Below are 13097 nucleotides of genomic sequence, written 5' to 3' on the forward strand. Positions count from 1 at the left end.
GCCAATGATCCTTTCCTATACAAGTCAATAGTGACTTGTTATGGCATTTCCATAGTGTTAAAAAAATGGTAAAGGGACCCCTGACCATTAGGTCCAGTTGTGGCCAACTCTGGTGTTGTGGCGCTCATCTCGCTTTATTGGCCGAGGGAGCCTGCATACAGCAGGTCATGTGCTTCAATAATACATGGGGGGGGGGGAGAGAAAATTCACAAAATGGATACAGTATATGGAAAGAATTGAGCTAAAATTGAGTGCTTTCAAGTCCTACTGACTTGATTGAAATGTTAAGTAGATACTTGAAACGCTCCCATTTAAGTCAATGGGACTCTAAAAATGCTGGCTCAAATCATCTCTACAAATGCCACACTGGCATCAAGACCATGGGACTCATCTGATGTGAAGCGAACAGACAGCAGCTAAATAATTCCCAAAATACTGGGGTACATGAAACAAAGGGGGGTGCACACCAGTAATACAAGAAAGGTGGTTTCATGCCCTGCTACAACTCAAGGTATTGTGTTCTGTTCTTTACTCCTTTTATGCTCAATGCAATTTCCATTCTTGTCATTTCAACTGCCGCCACCATTGCTTTGTGACTGTCCGGCTTTGCAGATACACGTGACTGACGTTATAATGAGAGGTTCATTTTGAGCACGGGTTGGTATAATTGGTGGCTCGCCTCATCTTCCTCTCTCGTTTAGGAAAACTTGGCAAGACTCCAGAGAGCTTTTGCAAGGAAGTGGGAATTCATCTTTATGCAAGCTGAAGCTCAAGTGAAGTAGGTACCAAGTGAACAGATCTTCTGGGGAGAGAATGTGTTAAGGCTAACCATTCCTTCTTAAAGCTTAGGTTTCAAGGGTACGTTTCCCTTCCCCTCTGCAAAGTGGAGGGAACTGAAAGATGCTATATTCTGTTCAGGATCTGAACAGTTAACATTCCTTCATGGCATATCTGGCTCCATTCACAAGGAGAACCTCTCCATTGATGGCATCAACCACCAGACATGTGCAGCTCTGGCATGATGATTCTTGGCACAATTATGTGGTCTTCATATGGTTGACTCTTCACCTTCCCCCTCCCCAAAAAATGCTGTCTTTGGATGAAGAGCAGTATATAAATTCAATAAAACAAATATAAACATCACCCACATTTTCTATGGGTGATACCCAGTGCCCCACAAGCAGATTTCCACTTGTTCAGTGGGACTTCTCCTTCCTCTGCAGTCCACCATGTGTGCGCATACACACACATGTGCACACCAATTGTCTCTGGTGGGACCCTCATTGGATATCACCCTGTGCATGGCTTGTACATGGGAAGGGCAGGTGGGAATGATGGCATTAGACCTAATTTGTCATTGTAAATGGTTGACTATTGAGCCATCACCTACTGTTGAACCAATGAATCATTTCAGTGATTTTGCATATTCTCAAAACCACAATACATTAATTTGTCTGAAGATGAAGCTCCCTGCCCCCTCCCCAAAAAAAGAGAAAATAAATAAAGATGCCTTCTGCAATAAACATGTCAACTTACAATTTGGTAGACAAAAATGATCACACCTTGCTGGAGGGGATTTATTTATTTCATTAAATTTATGCTTGGTTGTGAAAAACCTGAAAAGAGAATAAAAAAGATAACATTATTGGTAAAAAACAGTTAAGAGCAACTGCTTAAAACATTAGAAAAAACACAAATTTTGCAGCAAACTAAAAACAGATTAAAACGCACAGTCTGTATTATAGCACCATCTTTCCCCCTCCATTCCCTATTATATTAACACACCAAAACAAAACGCAACCACCCACAAGCCCCAAATAAATGTTTGCCCTTAACCTCCATTCTTGCCAGTTAAAATTGGGCTCCACCAGTTAATCCACTGAACTCTTACAGCACAACCTTGTGCATGTCTTCTCAGAAGTAAGTCCTGTTGTTCCGTGAGACTCCCAGCTAAGTGTGAATCTTCCCTGTCAGTTGCTTAATCTCCCGATTAAACCTTATAGTCCCAGTGTGGTGTGAAGAACTTCGAGGCTAATCATAATTAAATAAGCTACTTTTGTCACTTGCTGCAATTTGTCTTATTAATACGGGAAAGGTTTTAAAACTTCATTTGACTCTTGCCTTCTCTGATTCTCTTCACTTTTTTTTTGCCATCCCTACATACTTGAGCAGAAACTGGAATAGAGGGTGTTTGTTTTGCCTGTTCCTGGCCACCTTCATTTGAAGGCCTCTCTGCTATGACAGAGGCTTCTACCCCCATCCGTGGGGTATTCCCAAAGCCGCAGGCAACATTAAATGAGCCACATTAGTCAGTGTCAACCGCAGCGATAAGTGTGGATGCTCATCATTAAACTCTTGCTGCTAAGACTGTTAGATTTATGTGCCTAATATTAAGTACTTAGGTTTAACAGTTGTGCCTACCATGTCATTACTTACTCTGTATTTCCCTTCTGGCAGTTGTCAACATGGGGGTGGGGGTGGGGCAAAAAGCTTAGTTCATAACTGGGCTGCATTTGAATGACAAACACAGGTGTAATGGAGCCCTGCCAGTGGGTGGCCATGTGCCCCGCTTTACAGAGGACAGTCCTCTATTTGAGGTCCTTTCTTTGAATATCTATCTGGTCCAGGTCTGGTTGAAAGGTAAGGATCCATCAGCAGAGAGAGCAGAGACCTTGAAATTGACCATCAGCTGTTACCACTTAGGCAGCAGATTGAGCAGGCAAACAAGTCACCTGGGCACAGACTTAACCACTATGGTGTAATGTATTTCTGTTTAAATTATAGCAATTATTTCTAAATTTGCACCTACAGATGTAAATTAGGACATGCCAGTTTTGTGCAATTTTGTGTGCTCCTTTTTGGTGTATGCTTAACTGCTTTCTGCCCCCATGTTATTCTAAAGGTAGGGTGAATGTAGCCCCCATATATTTTTGCTTGCTGCTAAGGAATAAATTCGTGTCTTGGTTTCAAGGCATGCTCTCTGCTATGTGAAAGGAAATATGGCAATTGCCTCTTGATACCACAGAGAGGACTTGTAGTATAGTTCTCATGGACTGGTTGGATGCAGAGGAATGTGGGGATGAGCCAGCTGGGGAACAACTGCTTCATGGAGGCAAGAACTACCAGAGATGAGTTGCTGTGGTCATTAGGCCTGACACTTCTTTGCTGATCTCGTTTTTTGCTAATAAAGAGTTAACTCCCAAGTTGCACGGTGTGATTTACTGCTGGCTCGCTCCTGACAATAATGCACATACAAGTCCACCCAACAGGATGCAGTGAGCACCATGTTTTTGGTGCAGAGTTAGCGACAACAGCATTCCTGCAAAGCCTTTCTAATCCGACTATCAAGTCTAACAAATTAGCCTCACAATCCTATACATGCCTTGTTGAGTTCAATAAACCTTGGGGAAGATAAGAGTTTTGGCCCAGGGTGGAGACCATTTGGCCCTCCAGATGTTGTTGGACTCCATCTTCTCATCCCTGACCATTGACTGGGGTTGGTGGGTGTTGGGAGTCCAACAACATCTGGAGGGCCAGAGGTTCCCCATCTCTGCCCTTTGCTAACTCCAACTAGTGAAATTGTGGTCTGATTTCATTGTGGGATTGTCCTTGTGGAGGATTTTATGAGCTGTTGTGGGTGCTTAATATTACATTGCATTTGTATTCTGCCTCTGCTTTTCTATATAGCAATTGTGTTTGTAATGTTCCAAAGGTTATTCAATAGACCCTAAAATCCAATCAGTCAAAACACCACACTAAAGGTTAATCTAGATTCTCATATAAACCCCAATCAAACTTTTGTGATTTTCTTGTGGTTTGTTTTAGAATTGACAGAAAAAAGGATAAAACAGAAAGGAAAATTTTGGATAGTCAAGAAAGAGCCTTCTGGGATGTCCATAGGCCAGTGGTAAGTTAAATGATTTGTTGCTGCTATACACTCCGATGACATGTTCTGTTTTGTTTTCACACATAGATATCGCGTGAGCTTGCATGTTTTCTTTATTTCATCCTATTTCCTATAGTATGGAAGAACTGGCACAATTCTGTAGATTATTAGTTAAAGCCCCTTCAGAGCTCACTTTTTTGCATCAGAGAGCATGAAGCGTCCCACTGGGAAGAGTGGGGAGGCAGAAGCATTTCACCACACAAAGGAGAGCAATGCCACTGGCAAAGTATGAAATTGAATTCAGTTGCAGCTAATTCGTCCTGGATTGTACCTCATAGTGGCCTTTTGAGACTTTAAAAGCAGAGATGAGGAACTTTTGGCCCTCCAGAAGTTGTTGGAACTGCAGTTCATATTGTGCCTGTTGACTCATCATGCTTCCTAGGGCTGTTGAAAGTTCAGTAATATATGGAGGGCAGCAGGTTCCCTGTCCCTGCATTAGAACAGCTCCTGTGTTTAATAACGGCACTTTAAATAAAGGACAGCAAAATTTGGCTGTGTGGATTATGGTTTGAAATTACTGATTTTTAGAAAGCAGAAACAGTGAAAATTAAACGCAGCCAGTAATCTCGTAAATGTGTGTTTTTCAGCCGGGCTGCGTGAACACAACAGAGATGGACATCAGAAAGTGTCGGCGTATGAAAAATCCACAGAGGGTCAAAAAGGCAAGATTCCTCCCCCCGCCTCAAAAAAGTTAACGTTAACTTAAGCCATACCTTTACAATAAGAATATCAGAGTTTCATGGGATGTTTTTGTTATATAGCAGGAGGCACATGGCCATGCCAAAGATACATACATATAAGTTGCTTTTCAGTTTCATTGAGGTAGATAAATTGTGAATACTCTGGTTTCACCTCAGATCATATAAATCTTTCACCTTTTACTAGAGGTAAATAAATTGTGTGTACCAGTTGTGAAGAATCATACAACATAACATGTAGACCTGATTACTTCTTTTATTTATTTATCAGGTTTCTACCTTCATTGTAAGATCCCGAGGTGGCTCAGAGCAATATAATCATGTAAATTTTAAAAATAATTAAAACAGTTTATATCCAATCATAAAAACAAATAAAGCCTTTCTAGGTGAAAGCTGCATACTATAGATTAAAGAAACAGAAGAGGTTGTTGCTACAAAAACACCTTAAATGACAAGTGTATGTCAAGAGGTGTGTTTTCAGGATGTGACAAAAGCTATGCAATGAAATGCTAGCTCAGGCATCTCCAAACTCGGCCCTCCAGATGTTTTGGGACTACAACTCCCATCATCCCTGACCACTGGTCCTGTTAGCTAGGGATGATGGGAGTTGTAGTCCCAAAACACCTTAGAGGGCCGCGTTTGGGGATGCCTGTGCTAGATGCACCTCTGTGTGGAGGAAGTTCCACAATTCAGGGGATGCCTAAATTTAGAAAAGTCACTCTCAGGCTGCCATTCCTCGCACTTCTGAGGATAGTGGAACGTTAACACCCAAGAGAGTCAGTAGGGATTGAAGTGGTCTTTCAGATATTTGGGCCTAAGCTGTTTATGGCTTAGCATTATATATAGGGCTGCTGATGTGTATGGTACTTTACAGCGTAAGACAACCTTCCCCAATATGTTGGCCTCTATTTCTTTTCGACTATCCACCCCATTAGCCCCAGCCAATGTAGCCGATGGTCACAGATGATGGGAGTTGTAGTCAGAAGCACCTGAGATTTAATAAGGCTGAAATAACATAATAATTAGGGGGTGAAAGGATAGGACCATATTCTGAGATATTTACTGTCTAAACTTTTTCAAATAGAAATGACCACCAATGGAGGGGAGGGGAGGGAAGGGGAGGGGGGAAAGGAAAGGAAGAGGAAAGGGATGAAGGTATAATTGTCCTAAAACACTTTAGTGTTTAAAATCATAATCCCTATTATTATTATTATTATTATTATTATTATTATTATTATTATTATTATTTTGCTTACCATACTGTTTCTCATCTGTTCATTGCAGTCAGTATATGGAGTTACAGAAGACAGTCAGTCCCAAAGTCCTGTACATATGCCCTCCCAACCAGCTCGGAAAACAACAAAAGATGATGTCCGGAAGCAAGTAAGGAATCTTCTCTGTGACTTCTCATGTTTCTTTTGGAGATATTCCACCCTTTTTCTATTTCCATGCTACTATAAATAGGACAGAATATTGAATAAATATGAAATTGGAAACTTGCCTCTCCCTCAAAAGAAAACACATGTGTTTAGAGTATGTCACAATCTGCCAATTTTTAAAGTTATAATTATATCTCTTGTACTGTTGTAGTTTGCTGTAAGCTACCAGGGACCCCCTGATGCTAAACACATTTCTTTGAAAGCAAGTCAGTTTATTTCACAGACCCTTGCATTCCTATAATCAGCTTGTTCCTTCTTGGACCATTGCACTTCTCCATTCATGTCATGTATGGCCATTGACAATTCAGCAAATGGGGAAATCTGGGTTTACAAGGTCCTCCAAATGCTCACCAGAATAGTCAGGAAGGTTTGGGTTGGGAGTCAGCATCTTTAAGTATATTACAGTGTAAGTCATTTGAAGCATTAAGAGTTGTTTTATTTCCCTTCCGCCAGATAACATTTCTGAACGTGCAGATAGACAGACACTGTTTAAAAATGTCTAAAGTAGCAGAAAGGTAAGACTCCCCATTTACATATGTTATAAACGTTGTTGTAATGGTTCTCTGCTATCTGTTCTGTTTCCCCCTCTCTAATAATAATAATAATAATCTATAATTTATACCCCACCCATCTGGTTGGGTTTCCCCAGCCACTCTGGGCGGCTTCCAGCAGAATATTAAAATACAATAGTCTATTAAACATTAAAAGCTTCCCTAAACAGGGCTGCCTTCAGATATCTTCTAAAACTTTGGTAGTTGTTTTTCTCTTTGACATCTGGTGGGAGGGTTTCCAAAGTGAGGGCGCCACTACCAAGAGGCCCTCTGCCTGGTTCCCTGTAACTTGGGTTCTCACAGTGAGGGAACCGCCAGAAGGCCCTTGGCAGAATGATGGGGGTGGAGACGCTCCTTCAGGTATACTGGACCGAGGCTGTTTAGGGCTTTAAAGGTCAGCACCAACACTTTGAATTGTGCTCAGAAACATATCAAATGATTCAAGACTAATGTCGTATCCAGGAATGAGCACCTGAGCTGGGCATTTCTCCCTTGACCGCTGCCCTCCCTTGCTCCTGCTGTATGCCTACTTTGACATGAAGACCCTGAATTGTATTGAGTTAGAGCCCGCTGTTACATCCAAACCAGCAAACTCTGGTTTAATGTGGATTAACCCGGTGCCCATCTATCCTAAGTGGGGGTGTAGAAAAGCCACTAAGGGAAGCCGCTCATGAAGTAGCAGTTGCTGGCAGGGGCGGAGGAAGGGGGCGGTGTGGGCCGACCGCCCCGGGCCCACTCACTGAAGGGGTGACATTTGGTGCGCCCTGTGCCTGCAACTCCCAAGCCCTACCCTGAGCCATCGGGGTAAGGGGGGGGGACTACAGCGCTTTGCCGGCGGCATTCCCCCCTTCCTCCTTCATTTTGACAGCTTGGAGGAGGCTTGGGAGTCGCGGGCGGGTGGTGCGCTGAATGTTCGCCATGGGGACTCACTCCACCCCCGGCTGCAGGGTGCACGCACTGCTCCGGACACCCAAGCAGCTATCCCGTGCCTGGGAGGGCACCTTCTGCACCACGCCCCCCCTTGGGAGTGCGCCACGCCCCCCTCTGGAGGGGCATATGCTCTGCCACTGTTTGTTGGCACTGTACAGGATCACACCCTCCCACTTAACAGCTGTGTGACTCTGTTAAGCAGAGACATTGACCCTGCAGGAAGCAGAACTGCATCATGGGGTGTAATCCTGAGAATTAAGTAAGTAAATAAATATTACATTTAAACTAACTAAATTTCCCTCCAGTTTATTACTTGATGACATTTATATCTGCTCTTCCTCTCAAGGGAACCTAGGATGACTCTGGTTACTTTAAAATGAGTGGCAGCTTCCAATCGCCTCTTTTCAGCTGCACCAGAGGAGGAAAGGGGGGGGGGATGCATGTGAGCACAAGACATTTCTTTAAAGCATCATTTAGTGTTACATGTCAGAGGCTCGCAAGAGTGAATTAGGATTTAAAGCCAACCCAAACAAGATCCCTTGACCTTAAAGTTGGGATAAAATGCTGAGCTCAGCATGGCCAGACTTGTTGATTACGATGGAATTGTTGTTGTATGGTAGCCTTTCAGACTGAACCCACAGTTTAATAGCTTATTGTTTCCGCCGGGAATGTGGCAGATTAGCAGATCATAACGCATGAGGGCTTCTTTTCTCTTTATCTGTGCAGCATTAATTCCCAAGACTATTTTCCCTCCTAGAAGTCTCCAAACAAATTTTGCACTAGCAGTAAAGGAGACTTTGGCTAGAAGGAGACAAAGAAAAGCACATTGCAGTGTCAGCAAATCAGAATACTGTCCTAGTTGCACAATTTATGAGTGTGTGTGCCCTGAATTCCAGTAGCTATTAGGGATTGGGATGCAAAATGCCATTTTAAACAGCTTTTCTGTTGGTCTTCCAGAGGCCACGAGTATCGTAAAAAATACGTATAGAATCACAAAATTTAGAACCGCAGATATACAGCAAAAAAGGTGAGGAAGCCGAAAGATAAACAGCGCTCCTGTTTAGTGCAGAAAGAGATTCTGTATCATTCAGCAGGGTTGGGGAGCATCAGAGGAAGTTTTTCACCAGGGAGAAGAAGGAAGAAATTCCTTGTGCAGTCACAGAGAAAGTAGATGGTGACTTTCCCAGACTTGCATGCTCCTAGATCTGCCAGGTAGCATTGCACCAACACTAAGCAAAGTGCCTGCAGTGTTCAGCTGCAGAACATGCCTGAAATATTCAGTGGATCCAGTTTTCCTTCCTTCCTTTCATCCCTTACTTTTCATGTCTCTGCAAAACCAAGGCTGACTTTACAATTTGCCCGGTGCGATTCACAGCCACTCGATAATAGGCTCATCAAATTCCATGAAATGGCTCTGAAGTAAACAGCTTGAACTGCAACCCACATTATTTTTAACTCCTTGTGGTGCCCGCAGTTTCATTGGAAAACATTTGAATTTCAGAAACTATAGTCCCCAATTGATTTTTTTAACAGAAATCTCTCCCCCCCCCCCAATGCTTCAGTTACTGTGAAAATTGAGGCTTTTCCTTCCTCCAGCTACTGATCCATGGTGGTCATGAAACGTTATTAATGAAATAAGATAAGACAGGGAGGGACTAAGGACCCCGAGGCTTTATTGGTAGGACCTGCATTTTGTTACGAAATGGTGTGATTGTAATGCCTTGTGAAATAACAACAACCTTCCTGTGACAGGCTGAAGGGAAAAAGAGCTCCACACCTCCAGCTCCACCATTTCTCATTCACACACACACAAGCACACACACACACACACAGGCAAGTGATATAGCCTGGGTAAGAGAAATTAAAGTGAACAATTGGCCAGTGTTTGGAACCTAGACTATTCTCCCTAGCGACAGTTTGATTCTTGATTCTTATTCTTAGCTACAGTCCATGCACAGTCTTAACAGTGAACATACACATTTTAGTAAATGTTGGCTTTCACCTGTGGGTGCTGCAAACGGGTGGGGGAAGGGAGGCAGTGGGGTGGGCTGCATGGGGTGTCACCACTGCATGGGGTGTCACCACATGGGGCCTGCAGCGCGCCCAAGCCATGCGTCTCTCCTGGGAGTGATGTGGTGGCTTGGGCACCCGCAGGCTCCGCGCTGCCCCAAACAGTCCGGCCATTGCCTCCCCCTCAGCTGTAGGGCGGTTGAGTGGAAGGAGGCAGGCAGACTCCTCAGAGGCCCCGTGGAGCGTCCTGCCCCAGTTGGCCCCGCCCCACGGACAGCTGGCCCCGCCCCCGGGTGCAGGGTACACACGCCGCCCCAGGCACCCAATAGGCTTGCTCTGCTGCTGGCTGCAAATCCCAGCTATGTGCCCATCAATATTCACCTGAGCAATAATCTGGCAAAAAATGTTGACTTGCCTTACGGAGACGAAATGAAAGCAATACAACTACTCAAAGTATGCACAGTGAATGGAGCATTTGTGGGGGGAAACTAAAATGATATATCTTGTTGATGCAATTATTATATTAAGTGGGACACTAGAAACCAATGCGCACAAGTCTACAAAACTTTAGTGTTTAACATCCCCCATTGACATCTATTGGACAAAGCACCAGTTAATTTTCTGTTGAAATCAATGCTTAGCTCTGTCCAATAGAAGTTAATGGGGGCTTGCTTTTGTCCAGTACACTATATCTAGTTAGCTACTTTGTTTTTGATCAAAAACAATCATCTGCCTAACCCAGGGTCAGCAAACGTTTTCAGCAGGGGGCCAGTCCACTGTCCCTCAGACCTTGGGGGGGCTGGACTATATTTTTGGGGGGGGGGGAATGAACTAATTCCTATGCCCCACAAATAACCCAGAGATGCATTTTAAATAAAAGCACACATTCTACTCGTGTAAAAACACGTTGATTCCCGGACCATCCGCAAGCCAGATTTAGAAGGCGATTGGGCCAGATCTGGCCCCCGGGCATTAGTTTGCCTACCCATGGCCTAACCACTTCTTTTTTTTAAGGAATGGAAACAAAAGTTACATTCCTGTGAACTTAGATAATGCAAGGTAGCATTATTTGTTTTGTAATATCTATTGGAAGACAAACACTTTGGCATAGACTATGTATCCTATAGGAACCAGCCTTTTTACTGACATTTGTGCAGTGCATGGGCAAATAATGAATACTTTTCAGATTAATGTACTTTTTAAATATGGCAATACAGTGGTGCCCTGCAAGACGAATGCCTCGCAAGACGGAAAACCCGCTAGACGAAAGGGTTTTCCGTTTTTCAATGCGCTTCGCAGGACAAATTTCTCTATGGGCTTGCTTCGCAAGACGAAAATGTCTTGCGATTCTTGCGATTTTTTTTCGCTCCCCACCCCCTTTTTCTAAGGCACTAAGCTGCTAATAGCCTTTTAGCAGCTAATCCGCTAATCCCTTAAGCCTTTAATAGCTGCTAATAGCACTAATCCGCTAATGGGCTTGCTTCGCAAGACGAAAAAACCGCTAGACGAAGAGACCCGCGGAACGGATTCTTTTCGTCTTGCGAGGCACCACTGTATATGTAATATTTAATGAAGTTATACACACAGCTCTCATCTCTGTATATTTTCTTTTCTTTTCTCTTGTTACAGTTTAATTACTTATTCAGATCAGTACATTGACTATGACCCATTTATAACTCCTGCTGAACCTTCCAATCCCTGGATAAATGATGACGCTGTATTTTGGGACTTAGAAACAAGGTAAGAAATTAATATTTTTCACACTTCTTACTATTATTTCTATACAGCTTTATATTTTGTGGGGGGGGGATCTCAAAGCTGTTTACAACCTACATTCATACTTTTGAAAGTGAAACTTTCAAAGATAAAACATTGCAGAGCTCTTTGGGCTGCACAGTTTGCATTATCTTTATCTGAAGGATTGACACCTGCCTATAACAGAGGGAGAGGTGAGATGGCAAGACCTTGCAGAGAACAGCTGCTGGCTGGCTCCTCTCCTCCCAGAACTGACTCCCAGAATCCTAATAGTCATTGTAACAATTATTATTATTTATATAGCACTATCTATGAACAGGATGGTTTATTTACAAAGGAGGGTCCCTGCCCAGTTATCTAACATTATTTAAGAATTGGTACCTAAATTTGCTTCTCCTCCTCTTTATAGATTCCTTTGTCCCTTATTATATCCCATCTGTTACATTGGATGTCATTATTTGAATTTAAAATAAGGGTAGTTAACTTTTCTGTCTCAGGCTGCATACAACCCCAGAAGAGGGATTTTGTGGGCTCCCTCAACTTATCATTAATTTCTTATTTTCTGAGATAAGAAATTTATTAGAGTAAGAGACCCTTCTGAGGAAAAGAATACGGCTGCATACTTATCATTCTCAGATTCTCCTTTCAATACATAAAACAGATACTGAATAGGAAATTATGCCCCCTCCCTCCCCAGAAAATCATAACTCACCCCAAATATTGCAGGTTGACATTTTCCTCTCTTGGGCTACAGAGTGGATTTCTTCAAATTATAAGCAAGTGTTTCTCTCTGATATCAGCTTTGTATCCACAAGCAGAGAACTACCTAGCTTATCTTTTTCTGACATTTTGACAAGGTAACAAATCATCTGTTTTCATACATACAGATTTCTCTACTCTTTGAAGTCAAAAGGATGTGTGTGTCCCCCTTTAATTTAAATTATCACTACAGGCTCACTAATGAGCATTTTGAATTAAGCTGTCACAGAGAAATATACGTTGGGAGACTCGAAAAAGAAACCCTGGCTGATCCTTATCTTTCTATCCTTTGAATAGCAAGGAGCCTTCTCAGCACCGGGTCAAAAGATGGGGCTTCTCTATAGATGAGGTGTTGAAAGATCCCGTTGGGCGTGACCAGTTTCTTCGGTTTCTGGAATCGGAATTCAGTTCTGAAAACCTCAGGTAAAGACCCTTCAGATACGCTAAAGATTTAGTGCTCCAAAGGTTGCAGTACTTGCTCAGCAGAAAAGTTCACTGATGTCAAGAGCAAGGAATGTGGGAATTGGACTCCTGTATGGAATGCTGTAAATTAGCATGACAGCAGTGCTAGTCTGTATCTAAAAGGTACCCTTAAGGTACCACGAAGGAATTTGCCAAAATCTTTGTTAAAAGGCATGCTGGTTGGATTTTGATAGAAATCTACAATTCCCTCTAGAAGAAGGTTAATTTTCCATATATGTTGGACTAAAATTAGTTATGATGCAAGGCAAAAGCTAAACGTGAGCGATCCCTGTCACCATATTATCATCATAACAAACACAAGCTGCAGTGACAGCTCAGTGTCAATCCGTCAGTCATTCATTTGCTTAGCATTACATGCAAACTCACATTCCTCGTCGTTTTCAAAGGGGGCAGGAACAATCTCTGGACAGAGATCTGAGACCCCATCTAGTGTTTAACAGACAGCTTTGTTAGTAGGTTCTGATAATACATTTATATGCTCGTGTCAAACGGGGTCAGATTTTGAATCAGTGTTACTGAGTGAGCT

At 42.8% G+C, this 13097-nt stretch overlaps 1 protein-coding gene across 7 annotated transcripts in view; it reads left to right on the forward strand.

Annotated features, from left to right (window-relative positions):
* RGS6 (regulator of G protein signaling 6) overlaps positions 1 to 13097 on the forward strand; it is a 223789-nt gene that overhangs the window by 155603 nt on the left and 55089 nt on the right. For all 7 annotated transcript variants that reach the window (XR_014501878.1, XR_014501879.1, XR_014501880.1 and 4 more), the window contains exons 8-14: positions 702 to 778; positions 3826 to 3907; positions 4534 to 4608; positions 5929 to 6027; positions 6537 to 6598; positions 11204 to 11314; positions 12386 to 12511. Coding sequence is in view for 4 of the 7 variants with exons in the window: in XM_083398815.1 (XP_083254941.1) it covers positions 702 to 778; positions 3826 to 3907; positions 4534 to 4608; positions 5929 to 6027; positions 6537 to 6598; positions 11204 to 11314; positions 12386 to 12511 (632 nt within the window). In the remaining 3 variants the exon portion in view is untranslated. The remainder of the gene's footprint in view (positions 1 to 701; positions 779 to 3825; positions 3908 to 4533; positions 4609 to 5928; positions 6028 to 6536; positions 6599 to 11203; positions 11315 to 12385; positions 12512 to 13097) is intronic.

Source organism: Podarcis tiliguerta (assembly GCF_965153285.1).
Source record: "Podarcis tiliguerta genome assembly, chromosome: 1".
Lineage (NCBI taxonomy): Eukaryota > Metazoa > Chordata > Lepidosauria > Squamata > Lacertidae > Podarcis > Podarcis tiliguerta.